We start from the raw sequence: 15,694 nt of genomic DNA on the forward strand, positions 1-15,694 counted from the left end.
TCGTACGCTTAATCGCTGCAAATAAATAACCGTAGCTCCACGAGGTGTCTACAGTAGGCAGATTAAATACTCGCTTAAACAGCTCATCTCAAATTCTCAATGAAAAAAAAGAGCCTATCGCAGACCATTAATAACATTAATATGCTGCTGCCTCGCAAACGTACGGGCCTTAATGAAATTCATTACGGAAGACACATGCGTAGCCGAAGAAAGGCAGCGCTGAAAAGGATCTTCGGTGGGCTGGGCTAGCTTTCCAGACTGTTCAGCATTTTCTTTGACCGAGCCTTCTTTTTTCTCTCACATGCTGCAGCGTTGCGTTGCATGGAACTAACTCTATCAGAAACAAACCTGTCAACATTTTAGATTTCCCACGAATGCGTCGAGAAACTTTGTTAGCATGGTCCGAATGCTTCAAGGAGCTTTATTGGTTGGACGATTGATGGGTCTCTGTATGACAAGACAGTAGCCTATAAATTTTCTTCTTACAGGTAGCAGCCGCGGCTTGCTACTGGAGTGAAGTGTTGCTTGTAAATATTCCATCTGATCACATTCGGCCCACGGGCCAATGCGATCCTTCTCTTTCTCTCTCTCTCAAAGAGGAGGAGGAGAACCCACTGGTGAGACGGGCCCGCCTGTCAGCCACGGGCTGTGCAAATCCCGTCCCACTCCACTGGCCGCTCCTCCCTCCCCATCGAGGAGGATGTTCGCCGCAGGGTGCCTGCTTCTAAACCCCATCGGCATCCCCCCCGCCTCCTCCTCCGCGCTCCGGCTCTCCCGAATCACCAGGCTGCCACGCTCCACCACCTCGTGCTCCTGCTCGGCCTCAGCCTCGCCGCTCGTCGCCGTCGCCTCCATGGACGCGCCGCCGCAGGGCTACCGCACCAACGTCGGCATCTGCCTCGCCAACCCCTCCCTCACCAAGGTGCTCCTTCCCTTTCAGGGTTTGCGTTTTGGCCTCGTGGCTCACTGATTCTCCTCTCTGTCTCCAGATTTTCTCGGCTTCCAGGATCGACATCCCTAGCGCGTGGCAGATGCCTCAGGTGATTGGGTGGGCTGATCTGGTGCTGTCCAGTAGCCTGATTAGTTCTTGGCATAACCTAGGCGTACAATTCTGAAACACACTGCCCGCAAACTGATTTGTCCGCAGGGTGGTATAGATAAAGGGGAAGAACCAAGAGCAGCTGCTGTTAGGGAATTGAGGGAAGAAACTGGTGTTACATCCGCAGAGCTCGTGGCCGAGGTCAGCTGACCCTTTACCCGCACCTCTTATGTCTAACACCAATTCTCACGTTGCAATTTTGCCTAGTTTCAACTATCCTACTGAGGTGCATGTGTCTGTGTAGGCTCCTAACTGGTTAACATATGATTTCCCGCCGGACGTGAGAAAGAAGCTGAATGCTAGGTGGGGAACGGATTGGAAAGGCCAGGCTCAGAAATGGTAAGCTCGCTGAATTTCATCAGCCCAGAATGCTACGCGGTAACCACAGTTTATTTCGTCCCTTTGTCTGTTTCAAGTTTCAACCCACAAGATAACTACTTGCTACCAGACAACAAATGCGTACAAGATCCTGATAATACGTTGCTGTTTCTGAATAAGTCCAAGTGAAACTCTTCCCGGTGTCATATAGCACAGAAATTAGCAATTCACCACAGGGCTATAGAGGCTATCTAGCACCTAGTAATAGTATAAGTCTCTCTGCTTAAGATACAAATTGTTGTGTATTCTGTTTAGCTAATGTCACTTTTTTAAAAGGCGGCCCAGATTAGACCCTAGGCCCCCCATTTGGTTCCTAGTGCTTTTTAAAACGCTGGTTAATGTTTTTAGCTCAGTCCACGTGAGATATGCCACATTATGTGAAATACATTATGTGGTAGCATTATAATTACTGTGGAATATTGTGTGTACTGTAGTTGTATACATCATACTTGTTGCTACTCAGTTTCTGAGCACTCATCTGACATTCAAAAAGTCTACACTTAGCTCAATGTATTTATAAATACGTTTCAACTTGCATCTGTTAATGAATCATGTGCCTGAATGTACTTGTATCTGTTTCTGCACATTTTTCATGCACAGCGTTTTGTGGTCAGATACATGTGTCCCCAACTGTAGTGGCATTGACAAGTTATTCCGTGAGATACAGGGGCAAAAATTCAATTGAAAGCTTCTTATGGAGGAGGTGGGTAGCAGTGGCAGAGCTGGGGTGAAAATGTGTCCAGGCATTAAAGAATTAAGGATTATGTAGAGATGGGTGGCTATTCTAAGGTTGCATTAAAATTTTGAGTGATAAACAGCTCGACTAGATACAACCCACTCACACTCGTCCCAATGGTCATACTTGTGCTGAATCGAGACATTCCTGTTTCATCCCGTGGTAGGAGCCTTCCTAATGATTTCTTATCTGATATATGTCGTTTCCAATCAGGTCTGAATAATAGTTGTTTACACAATTTTGGTGTTTACTGGAAGTATGGAACCGGTAGTGGTTTACTGTTATACCGTGACACCCGTTTTCTCGTCAGCCTAGCCCATCTCCTCGCGCGCTGAAGCCCAGCTCGCTCCCCTTCCCTTCCTCTTGCTGATGTGTGGGCCCCACCTGTCATCCTCCTCCTCCTGTCGCGTGCGCAACCGTCAGCCGAAACCGTTGCCCCCACATCAGCCGCACCCCACGACCCCGAATCTGCAACCGCCGCCCTCCCTCATGCCTATAAAGCCACCCAACCCTGCCGCCCTCCCTCATGCCTATAAAGCCACCCAACCCTGCCGCCCTCTTTTTTTCCCTCAACCTCGCCGCCATCATCTCACCATCGCCAAGCTGCCATTGTTGCCGCCTGAAGCTCAACCGCTTGAAGACCGCCGCAGTCGAGCCCTCCCCGGTAGACCTGAGGTCACCCTCGACTTCGTAGGAGCACGAGAAGCCTTCTCCGCCGCTCCTCGACGTCGGTCCTCCGCTGCAAGCCATCTCCTGCCGAGCTCCAGTAAGTATTACCATCATCTCGTCGTCGCTGGACTTCCCCGTTGCACCCCGAGGCTCATTGATCGGCTCTTTGGCACTGCAGGACCCCTAGCAAGTCGCCCCGCCCCTCAAATTCCTCTTCCTATCGCCGTAGCCGAGTTCCCGTTGAGCTCCGACCTCCGTTGCCGCTTTTCTCCATCATTGACCACCGCCGAGCCATCTCCGGCCGCCGTGAAGCCCTATGTGAGAATCCCTGCCGTCATCTTTTTTTATTGCACCGTTTCTTGTCGCGTTTGGTAGGCCATAGCGCTAGATCGTGTATCGCCGGTGATGCTCCGGCCATGCTCGTAGCGGCGCCGTCGTTTTCCTGTCGCCGCCGACCGCCAAACCCTTCCCAATCGCCCTCGGTCGTTCGACCGTAGATGAACTGTCGAGATTAAAAGCCACGTACCCCTTCGCTTGGTTAGATCGTGACCGTCGGATTTGAGATCGGCGGTGTAGATTTAAATAGATGTATCCTAGTCAACCTGTGTAGCCTAGTCAGCATGCCGACGTCCTGGTGACGTCATTAATTAGGATTTTCAGTAAAAATAAATCTTTTTAATATTTGAAATTAGGTCTTATTACAATTTAACCCCTAGGCTTTTCTGTTTTCACAAAAAGAACCATATCAGTATTGTTATTTTACATGTAGCACCCTAAAGTTTTATAGATTTGCATATAGATCCCTAAACTTTTACAAATAAGTCACTGGAACTTCTCCTTTTTACCAAATAGTCCTTGCTCTTTTACAGAAAGACCCTTGTAATTAAACCTTTATAACTTTTTCGTTATAGCTCCGTTTTAGGTGATTCTTGTGCTCATGCGATTGTAGTAACGAGTACTTTCTGTTAGTAAGCTTTTTATAGTGCTTTGCTACTATTGGGTGTAATGTTCTTAGATATTTATACTTACTTGTTTCTGGTGTTCGCGAATGCAATAGGAGACGAGCAGATTGTGAACCTGCAGGACTAGACTTTTGAAGAGTTTGAGCAACCTAGTGTTGAAGGCAAGTGTCCTTGATCACATTGACCCTATTGTAGAAAAGTGTGTCTTTTACTTTTAGTTGTATGCTTTTCAATATGAATCTCATTGCTAGGGTTTACTAGATACTTCTATGATTATCCCTGTCGCTTGTGTTGTAGTTTGGGTGTAAAGGGTAGAGATGTTTAGTTATGCTGTTGAATCCGGTGGTTTAAATGTTAATATGTTAAATGGTCTATGCAACATGAACCGGTTTGGGTAATTTTTATAGCAACATGGATCATTGGAATCTAGGCAGGTTGGTTTGTTTGGTATGTCTGCTATGTGCGCATTGGGTAGCATGCGAGTACCTGCTTTAGATCCTAAGGACCGGCTTGTGAAGCTTGTAACCTGGCATAATAGCGCAACCACGAGGCTTATATGGGTACAACCTGACCAATTAATTAGATGTCTTCCTTATTTTGTACGCATCAGTTGGCTGTTGAGTGGCACAAGAGGGGACCTCTGCAGTGGATAAAATCCCTGTTAGCAGTGAAACCATAGTGGGTGCATACAGATTTGGAGGCACTTTGTAAAGGTCTTTTAGTGAGATCCTAGCTCTACACCCTAGAAGTGTGAAGCAATACGGGAATCACGACTCGTGGGTAAAGTGTGCAACATCTGCAGAGTGTAAAACTGATATATCAGCCGTGCTCACGGTCAAGAGAGGGATTGGACTTCTTCATGATTAGTAGGGGATCTGGGATGGTTGGTTTTTGGTAGTCGGGTGGTGGCAACCCGATAAGTTGGTAGCTGGGTATGGAATACCTGATGAGTTTGATAGTCGGATGAAATTCGATAAGCTGTTTCTCTTAATGTTGGTGTTATCATACATAGTAAATATGATTGTTAAGACTTTTTAAGTCCTAGTATAGGATGACATAGATGCAGTGAATCCGAGTCAAGCTTTTCTTGTCTTAAGCCCTCATGTCATGCTTTCTCATATTTGCGGAGTACTCTATGTACTCACGCTTGCTTCCTTTGAACCTCGTGTTGTTACTCAAAGGGTGAAGACTTCGAGAGTCTCCCAGACGATGGAGCTGAGTTCTAAGAGGAGGAAGACTTCAACCCGGTGACGATGTTCTAGGCTAGTGTTCCCCCGGACAACGCTTGTGGATTGATGGAAGACCCACTACCGTTGATTTATCTTAGTGTTTTCTATAAGACACATGTTTTTTTTATTGAACCTTATCATTATGTCATGACACTGTAATGATTTCACTTATGACGTTATCGCATGTATGTAAATTTGATCCTAGCATATATATAGAATGCACCTGGTTTATTCTTTTGAAACCGGGTGTGACGTATACTATTGGAAGCCAAAGCTATCTATTGCGAGCACCACTTTGTCGTTGTGTTGGACTGACTGTGTTTTTCATTTCTGTTTCTCGGAATGAGTGGCTGTAACCGTGTCTAAGTTGCTATTGTGTTATCCTCTGATACAGTGTCATGGTCTTGATAGCTTTGTAGTAGATACTAGCCCGATATCTTTGCCATTCACTAGGATCACTGGTGTAAATTTTACTGCTGATAGTAACTTGGTATGGCGTGCTTGTCTAAAGTTCTATATTGGGGCACATTGGATCTGATTTTAGATGGACTAAAATTACGCTTCGGCTGTGAATAGAGATACGTCACAAGGCTCTGCTTGTAGATCCCATTTTCACTATCTCCTCATATTTGTCATACCATCTTTGTAAGTGACCTGTGGACATGTGCAAACAAACAGGTTTTTGTTTAGATTTACTGGAAAGAATGATGAGATTAATCTTAATGGTGATGGATCTGAGAAGCCGGAGTTTGATGAATGGACATGGATGACACCTCAGCAAATTATTGAAAAGGTGGGCCATTTTCCAGCTCGATATCATTTGATCTCCGCCGCTTCTGGAGCTCTAATATCTTTTCATTTGAATAGGCAGTTGATTTCAAAAAACCTGTGTATGAGGAAGCACTGAAACACTTCGCCCCATATCTACAGTCAGATGCAACAGCTTCGTCATAGATCTGACCAATTTTCATGAATTATTTATATAGAGCTCCCGTGCTGTACCCAAACCTCAATAATTTCTCATGAAGTAATGGAGTTGTGTCAGTATTTTAGAATATATGGCATATTGTGGTCAATTATTCTCCTGTCATCGAATCCTCGTCTTTTAATTATATTAGCCTGCAATAAGCTGTGTAAACTGCTCTCATAATTATCTACTACTTTATCCGTACAGTTCCTCCCGTAATTAATTTGCTCTCATATGTTTGGCAATTCGGAATATGTATGTTGTCAATATCATTGTTCTCCACTCTCCAGACTTGTCAGTGCCATTAGGATAGTGTTCTACTACTGTATTTGCTATCGGAGACTATTCTTGAATGCAAACTGTCCTTTACAGTATATTTCTTGGAAAACGATGTGTGCCTTTGCCAACAGATATCAAGGCTTGAAGCCTGGCTTTGGCTTTGGAGACAAGAAATATGTGGTAGTTATTTCATCTACACCAACTCGAGCGGTGCCGTCTATACCACGACAACCGTTCGCAGGTTCACGGTCGTCTCACCTGCCGCTAACCCTTCCACGCCAGAGTACGTGATCAGGTTTAGATCGTTTAGTTTAGACTCTCGTGAGTTCACATCCCGAGAGTAAAGACTCTCGTGGTGTATGAAGAATGTCTGGAGCATGTGTTCTTCATGTATGGAGTTGTGCCTTTTCTCATCAACAAGTTGTTCTACAGCTAATTATCGAGAACAAAACAATATCAGATTGATGTGCGCAATTTCTTCTCCCTACCCGCACATTGGCCTCAGCGCGCGCTCTCTCTCTCTGGTTGTACATGTTAGGCTTAGATCAAGTTCCGGTCCTTAATCGACACGGGTGGGCCATTGACACCAAATTTTCCGTAACATGTTAGGCTCAGAGATAGCAATTTTGTTAGATATGGAGTAATTCACATTCGTCCTAATTCCTCGGTAGTTCTTGAACTAGCTTAAGTTCAGACTGAATTTTAAACTATGCAGTTTGTGAGAATTTTCGACCCGATTTCTCAGTTAATTCTCTTTTTCTTAAAAAATGGCAATACTCTTGCCGTACTTTTGAAAAAAAAAGTAATATCTTACATGTTCTCATTTGATTTATATCCACTGCAATGTTGAATACAGAACACATGCTTATATGCGTTTCTGGTTCACTGATTCGATGAGCAAAAGCCTCACCTCCTAGCCTCAGCCAGGTCAGCCAGGTGGATCACGGTGGTGCTATCAGACTCCATAATTATTGGTGTTGTTGTATGCTGTAATGTCAACTCAAGACTTTCCTTGCAATCAATTAATTCGGCTTCCAAAGCATATAAGCAGTGTACCAGTGGCCTACATGAGTTGACGACCACCCGATCATAGCTGTTCCGTAGCACCATACCGATCCCCGGCCCCCATCCTGTATGGCAAAAGATCCTTCAATAGCTGTTCCGTCGGTGTCCAATATTCAGTTGTGTCTGAGCGGGCGGCGCGAGATGCGGCCGATGCGTCACGGGCAGCCCGCAAGAGCATTGACGCCATTATTGCCATGGCAAAAGACGAGGATGGTTCGTCGGTGTCCAATTTCGCATTAGCAGATACTAGTAGAGAGATTAGATAGATCAAAAAGGGAGGGAGGAGGAGCAGTAAAAAACATGCAAGGAAGGGCATCGCACCTGAATGAACAACACGTACGCAGGTCGAGTCCACTTGGCCTCGCGGAAGGGCACCACCTCGCCGTCGATCACAACTGACCCGCAACCACCGCTGTCGCTCCTACTCTGCACTCTGCTTGCGCAACAAATTCCTCCGGCCGCGCGCCCTTGAGTTGGGCCGGTCTTATTGGATCTAAAAATCATGCTACCTTCAATCAGAATTGGCTCGGAAATTGTCATGGATCTAATACGGCCCACTTAGATATCTTGTCGACTTTTTTATTTTTATATTTCAAAAACTAAAATTGTAAAACTAGACGTCTATTTAAAAAAATTGCAGAAATAGGCTACTAGCAATGTGTCGTTCATCTAACTAGAGATAGGTTAAAAAAGCACTATATTCTATTGCTTTAAAATTCAAAACACTATCAAAATAGTTATAAAAAATTCTAAAAAATAGATGTTGTAGAGGATACTATGATCTAGGTCTAAAAAAATTAGACAAAATATAATATGTACAGTGAGAAATAAAAAAGAAAATTTTCATTGTACACAGTTTTTATAATGAAAATTTACTATTTTTCTTTTTTATTGTAAAAGTAATTGTTTGAGTTGATTTTTTTAAAAGATAGATTATAGCATTCTCTACAACATACTTTTTTTCAGAAATTTTTATGGCTATTTCAATAGTGTTTTGAATTTTGAGAATAATAAAACACAATATTTTTTATTTTTTAACCTATCGCATGTTGGAAGGACTACATCTTTATTTTTTAAAACATATCATCCGTAGGAAAGGTGACACCTTGCTGTCGCATTTCTAACGGGTGACAATAGCTTATTTTTTATTTTTTTCAAATGAGTACCTAATTTTGCAATTCTATAATTTTTGAAATATAAAAATAAAAAAGCTCTTATCTTGTCTATCCAATCTATCACTCAGAATCTATCACTATATGACAGCTTTCGGTCCAAACCAGTGGCATGTTCTAGTCAATTACGAGTGTGATAGATTGCCTGTATATATTGTATATACAGGTTGAACAGAGTTATATTTATTTAAAAAAATAATATTTAATTAGCTGTATTATCTGCTGCCCGCGCCCATGCCTTCAATCAATATTATTATTCGCCGTGCCCGCCGGGCACTTGCAGCTACCGTCACAACCTGGAGCGGAATGGAAGGGGCTAGCTCATCGATCCTGTGCTGTGCTGTCACATGGCGCTCATGTGTTCGCTTCACATGCAATGCCGAGCCTCATGCCTCAACTCCTGTTTCTTCTTCTTATTCTACCTGTCTCCTTTGTCCTAATCGCTCCTTTGATAAGTAATTAACTAAGGACACAAGCTGGGTGATGATATCATCGACTCAGATTCGTCTGTATGTGCTAGCTAGTGGCACAACACAACACTGCCTTGGACCAGACTCCAGAGTATTCGTCGTGAGACAAATTTATATGATATAAGAAGAAGATATGTATGTGGAAGCGTATGATCTCAATCATACTAGAGGTGTGGTGGAGTATATTGTTTTGTTCGTGGACCTTTTCCTGGTGATGCCGATGGGGGTACCTGACCACCCGTGATGCCGGCACATCCCTTCACGACCATGCCGTGGGGTGAGGTTCAGATACTTACACGTACGTACCGATAGGCTCATGCCCCTGCAACAGAATATGAGCATAAGACTGCTAGAGGAGTGAGCATACCATCATTGTCCTCTGTACATTGCTTCCCGTCCTCACTACACAGTGTGATAGCAGCTTCCTCTCCTCTCCTCTCCTCTCCATCCATGCCAAAAGTCTCTTGAATGCGTCTTTAGATTTATAGTCTAAGCAGATGGCGTCCATACCAAGTGGCATGGATGGTACAAGTACACCATTGAATCTCGTACACACAATTGCAATGTGCTGTTCATATCCGGTACAAGATGTAAAGATAGCTCAACAGAGACCGTACCCGTGGACGACTACAGTGGTTTAGTACCAGCAAGATCAACATTTTAAAAAAATTAATATTACTTTAATATAAATTGCAAAATTATTATTCACTTTCAGAAAAATAAAAAAAATAGACAGATCACTGCCTACCGACATGTTCTTTTATGCCCGATAGTCTCTCCACAACCTCTCGACAGGCCAATTGCCGATAGGAGATTGTCCGTAATTGATTTGCTGACATGGTACTATTTTTGCAATTTTTTGAAAATACATAATACTTTTGTATTTTTTATTAAATTAATAGTACTTTAAAAAACTCCAAGTAACAAGTTAATCTTATGCAAATGCAGTGACCTCCGCTCCAAACCAGCGTGCGTCGCTTTTCATCTACTCCATCGGCCAACAAGTTAATGCCAGCTGGTCCTTGCGACACATCATTAAGCAACAAATCCATTGATAGCGTGGATGAATACTCGAGAGTGACACTCATTGTTGCCAGTCACTCTCAGTCCACGAAAATCACTAGTAGAAATTAATAGAGGCAGAAGGCGAGTGAGTTACAGCTGAGCATCACTTGTACAGATTCTATTGCATATTGCAAACAAGATTCTGAAGATACTGCACCAGTAATCCTGCACTTGTAAACACCACTTGGCAGAGAGCCACGATCTGGCGCGGCAAGCCCACAGTTACCTCAACCAGTAGCAATCTTCAAGAATAATACATTTGTATGCCATGATTTCTTTCTTGAGCTTGTAGCATTGATAATTAATTATATAGGCATGATGCATCCAGTGCGGCGCTTTAGAAAGGCGCCAAAATGCAACCATGGACCGCTACTGATGGCTCCCTGAACAGTGTGAGGGCTCATGATATGGATCACTGATGTTGTCACCTTGCAGCACGAGACAACAGATCGATACCATTTGCCAAAAATTCCGGGTACAGGAAATTAAAGAAACATTACACATGTCTTGATGACTAGGAAAAGCCAGAGACTTCAGTCTCAAGATTGGAATAATAACAGAAAAGCAATCCTACCAAAAAGAAAGGAAAAAATATATCTATCTACACAAGCACAAGCAGAAGTACATGGATGGACGATGATGCACTCTTTACCTACAAGAACAATACTGTGCGAAAACAGACGGATGCCCAAGAGAGACATGTACTTATTCGTAGACAGGAAGGTGCTTCCTCCTCTTCACCGGCCGTCAGCCGAGGTGAACGACTCGGCAAACCCGGCCGGCCGAGCAGGGATGCTGCCCTTGCTGTCTTCAAGGCTCAGGATGCTTCCATCTGCGATGCTGCCCTCTGCGTCCTGCCAACTCTTCACCATCTGGAGAAGCGGCAGATGCAGGTCGATGCCCAGGTAGTCCTCAGCCTCGTCCTTTGCAGGCTTCCACTTCTCAGCCATAGGGACGAGCACGTTAACGGCATGCCCCATGTCTGGCCGCTGGGAGGGCTCCCGGGCAGTGCAGTGAACAGCAAGCTCTGCGATCACTGAGATGCTCTCCAAGGTCTCATCCGTGAGATCCAGAGCAGGATCAATTGCCGCCCTGAGCTTCTCCTGATCCTTCCGTATCTGACAGAACCAGGTTGCCAGATGACGGATTTCCTCGTCCACATGGCTGTCATCAATAGCGGTCATCCCAGTTATCAGCTCCATCAGCACTACCCCGAAGCTGAAGACATCTGATTTTGTTGAGATTTTCCCTGTCACTGTGATGATCACAACGGCAACTTAATTGTCAACCAGGAATCATAAAAACAGGCTGGCATAACCACGCAGCCAAAAGGAAGAAAAAAGAAGGGAAAATGCTAATAATATTTTCATCAAACAATGTATATATTTTAATACATCAACAGAGGTAGAAAACTCCACAATAATGAACAGAGTTACACTTATTATTGATTGCTCCATGTTCATAAAAAATAACAATCTCATGAACTAGATCAAGAACTACTATATAAACTTAATAGAAGATACCATAGTGACTGTAAATTAAAAGTCAGTTGTGAGTTGTCACAGGGGTTTTAGAAAGACTAGTTCATCAGAAGTTCCTAGATAATTATGACATCAATTAGGTCATATGGCAAGGCTTTCTGCTATTCAGCCATGGAAACAATGCAACCCGTAGAACAGGCAGACTACTCAAACCTAAAATTTGTGATATCTGATAATAATAATTAGCATTTCATGATCACAACCAAAGCATAAACAGCCAAGATTAACATGGTAACATTATAGTTGTACAAAGTAAATTTTACCTGCATACTCAGGAGCCAAGTATCCAAAAGTTCCAGCAAGTCTAGTTGCCACAGAGAAGTTGCCATCCGGCGCGTCTCTCATTAGCCCAAAATCTGACACCTTTGCCCGGAAGTCGTCGCCAAGGAGAATGTTTGCTGACTTGAGATCCCTGTGAATGAAGCGGTGATGACCCAGGTTGTGCAGATATTCCATTCCACGAGCAACATCCAGCGCTATATTGAGCCTCTTCTTCCATGACAGAGGCTCCAGCTCAAATTGCTTCCACTGGAACAGATGCTTGCTCAAAGCCCCATTCGGCATGTATTCATAGACCAGCAGCCTCTCATTCCCTTCAACTGAGTACCCCATTATTGACACCAAATTACGGTGCCGGACCTTGGTTAGAACAGCAATCTCAGCTCGGAACTCGTCCAAAGCCTTGTTGTTGACAGCCACAGCCTCCATCCTCTTCACTGCAATCATGGTGCCGTCATGCAGTTCCCCTTTGTAAACAACACCAAAGCCCCCACGTCCAAGCACATTCTCCTGGGCAAAGTTCTTGGTCGCACCACGGAGGACTCGCACGGCAATCAGGAAACTTCCTGCTTCAATCGTGTGAACATCACCAGCCAAACTGCTGCCCCCGCTATGTGTCTTGCCTTGAGATGTGCTACTGTTGGTGTCATTGGTCGCCACAACAATCTTGGCCAAGCTATTTGGATCAGAATTATCACGGGGATGGACGACAACAGACGCTGCCTGTGGCGACATCGATGCTCTTTTCTTGCAGAAGAACACGGCGGCCACCGATATCAGAGCCACCACACTCACTGCAACCGGGATTGTAGTGGCCAACAACACGACTGAGTTCTTCTTCCCATTCCCTGGACTGTCATCGTGGGCCGGTGAGCCTGGCGCACTATGCGTCGTTGGCGACCGAGGGGCATTGTATGGTGGCGGCGCTGTGGCATCGAAGTTGAGATTTCCAGTCACGTTCACCTTCACGCTCGGGCTGAAGGTGGGCAGAGGCCCAGACAAGTCATTCATGGACAAGTCTAGCTTCTGGAGCGACTCGAGCTTCGTCAGGCTATCCGGCACCCGGCCGGTAAGATGGTTCCCGCCGAGCCTGACGTCTGAGAGCGTGGTCACATTACCGAGACTCTTGCTGATTGTGCCATTGAGGCCATACCCCGGCAAATTGAGCACCGTGACTTTCCCTTGGACGCAGGTAACGCCCAGCCAACTCGCGCAGGGGTCATTCCCAGACCAAGAATCGACCAGCCTCGTGGGGTACTGCACCTCAGCGAGGAATTGGAGCAACGCCATCACCTCCGGCGCGCACGTGTCCCCGGGTTTGGCCGCGCAGAACTCGTTCGCGGAGAAGGTGAAGTTGTTGACCGCCTTGAGCGCCGGGACGGGGCCCAAGAGATTGTTGTTGTCGAGCACCACCTTGCGGAGCTGGGGCAGGGTGGAGAGGCTCGGCGGCACGAGGCCGACGAGCTGGTTGTTGTTGAGCAGGAGGCTGTACAGGTCCTTGCAGGCGCCAATGCCGTCAGGGATGGGGCCGGAGAACTCGTTGCCGTGCAGCCAGAGCTCCTGGAGGTTGTTCATGGTGGCGATGACATCGAGCGTACCGGAGAGCTTCCTTTCCCCGAGCTGGTTGTTGAGCCACAGCCTCTGGATGCCGGAGCCGTTGAAGGTGGCGGGGATGGGGCCGGTGAGGTTGTTGTAGGAGAGCGTGAGGTTCTGGAGGCTGTTCATGGCGCCTAGGAAATCCGGTATGGCGCCGGCGAGGCTGCAGTTGTCGAGCGAGAGGATCTGCAGCTGCTGCGCGGAGGAGGCGAGGTCGTCGGGCAGCGTCCAGCCCCCGGAGGAGGCGTTGATGAGCGGGTTGTTGCCGAGGGAGATGTCCAGGAGGCCGGTGAGGCCGGCGAAGAAGTCGGCGGGGATGGAGTCGAAGGCGTTGTCGTTGAGGAAGACGTGCTCGAGGCTGGCCATGCCGCGGAAGGAGGGGAGCGGGCCGGAGAGGCGGTTGCCCTGGAGGCTGAGGCCGTTCAGCGCGGCGAGGGAGGAGATGGAGGCGGGCAGGCGGCCGGCGAGCCCGACGTTCTTGAGGTCGAGGTTGTCGACGCGGCCGGCGTGGTCGCAGGAGACGTGCGGCCAGGCGGGGGGCCCGCAGGCGTCGCCGCCATCGGGCCAGCCGAGCAGGTCGGCGTTGGTCAGCGACTTGCGGATGTCCTGGAGCACGGCCAGGTCGGCCGGGTGCGTCGCCGCGCCCGCTCCGGCGACGAGCACAGCCGCGAGGAGGAGGAGGAGGAGGAGGGCAGAGTCCATCTAGATGGCGGGGTGGCGCGGGACGGGGAGAGCATTGAAGAGGAGGAAGCGAAGTTGTGTTCGCCGGACTCTGCTTTTCTTGGGGTTTCCTTGTTGGTTTCGGCGCTTCCCTCAATCCCTCGAGGGAAGGGAAGGGAAGGGAATGGAAGGAAGGGGTGGTGGCGTTGCGAACTTGTTGGGATGGAGGGGAACAACAAGCGCTCGGCGTCGGCGCTCCGCTGGGGAATGGAATGGAATTCTTTCTTGTTCCTCTCTCCAATAAACCTTTTCGTATGTGATTGTCGTCGTCTTTTCCTTCCCAGGTCTAGTTTCAGGAGCATGCAGATGGTTTACGAGTAATTCAATCTCGTGCGGAACCAAACGAGCAAAAGCATGCATGCATCTATCTGTATCCCCGAGGTGACCTCTGACTCATTACTGCAATTGTAACGCAGTACCGTATCAAATATTTATTCACGGCAGCAGAGCAGATCCTTCATTAAGACATTCCTTGTTTTTACCTTTCAGATGAAGATCTTTCTTGTTATGCCGGAAACCAACTGAAGAAAAAAAAATGAAGCTATTCAGGAAGCTACTACACCATTAGCCACATGGAAACACTCGTGCGTCTCTCTCTATTGACTAGCGATAATGCACTCCTTCTACACACTGAAATCAATAATATTATAATAAAAATTAAAAAAGTTCACGGTAAAAAATAATTGAAAAATAAAAAAATTAAAGATGTACCCTAATAAATAAATAATAATAATAGTGTATTAATATTAATACATCTATTAATTGAAGGTTTTTAAACTGATTGAAAGTTTTCAAACGATTAAGAGGGATGAGACGAAATACCAATTTTGATTGTGAACCGTTTGACTACGTAAGATATACGGGATATAATTCGTATCTACCATAACTCGTCTATTTTATAGAAGTATAGTATATATTTGTTTCGATAACAAGATTTGCATCCGAATGGCTACGATTTAATTAAAAAATATAAATCATCCAGCGGACCAATAATCCAAACATCCTTTGTAGATTTCATCATCAATTAATACTCAACTAATTCTTTGGTGGCAATAATGGCTACAGGATACCCACACTCAGGTCGACGCTGGACACTCTAAAATGGTGACCATTTGCCAAAACACATTTGCCTTCGTAATAGCGTCAACATGGCACAAAATGTGAATTATGCCCTCCGTGCTAAGTAAGGATGCAACGATCGCTTTAGTTTAACCTGCCCGGCTCTTTCATGCAATTTCCTCCTCTTCTTTTACTTATTCATTCATTGTCCTCCATGCATTGTGCGTGATGACAAGCTTTGCAAAGAAAGCACCCTTCCTCTCTCCCACCTCTCGCGGCTGCAATTGCTCGCTGGCTTAACTGACGTACATGCCATTCTTGAGTCTATCTTGACCCTACCACTTTGTAGTTTGCTGGACTATTTCTTCACTATATTCCTAGCTTGTCTCTGCATCCTCTTGGATTGGT

General features: G+C 45.9%; 2 protein-coding genes across 6 annotated transcripts; one reads left to right on the forward strand and one right to left on the reverse strand.

The window, feature by feature from the left end:
- The first annotated feature begins 83 nt into the window (after window positions 1-83).
- On the forward strand, window positions 84-6,246 carry LOC133888872 (nudix hydrolase 26, chloroplastic-like). Of its 5 annotated transcripts, none has more exons than XM_062329247.1 (6): window positions 84-922; window positions 990-1,061; window positions 1,148-1,240; window positions 1,344-1,438; window positions 5,752-5,866; window positions 5,941-6,246. In XM_062329247.1, the coding sequence occupies exons 1-6, from the start codon at window positions 566-568 to the stop codon at window positions 6,025-6,027; spliced, it is 819 nt and encodes a 272-aa protein (XP_062185231.1). In that variant the 5' UTR covers window positions 84-565; the 3' UTR covers window positions 6,028-6,246. The 5 variants fall into 5 exon arrangements, with proteins under 5 accessions (XP_062185231.1, XP_062185233.1, XP_062185232.1 ...); XM_062329249.1 differs by having other exon boundaries at window positions 5,945-6,246; XM_062329248.1 differs by having other exon boundaries at window positions 990-1,040.
- Window positions 6,247-10,549: 4,303 nt separating this feature from the next.
- Window positions 10,550-14,523, reverse strand: LOC133888653 (receptor protein kinase TMK1-like). Its single transcript, XM_062328977.1, has 2 exons — window positions 11,896-14,523; window positions 10,550-11,346 (listed from the first exon to the last, which is right to left on the reverse strand). Exons 1-2 carry the CDS (start codon window positions 14,207-14,209, stop codon window positions 10,829-10,831), a joined length of 2,832 nt encoding a protein of 943 aa, XP_062184961.1. The 5' UTR covers window positions 14,210-14,523; the 3' UTR covers window positions 10,550-10,828.
- Window positions 14,524-15,694: the final 1,171 nt, after the last annotated feature.

Source organism: Phragmites australis, chromosome 13 (assembly GCF_958298935.1).
Source record: "Phragmites australis chromosome 13, lpPhrAust1.1, whole genome shotgun sequence".
Lineage (NCBI taxonomy): Eukaryota > Viridiplantae > Streptophyta > Magnoliopsida > Poales > Poaceae > Phragmites > Phragmites australis.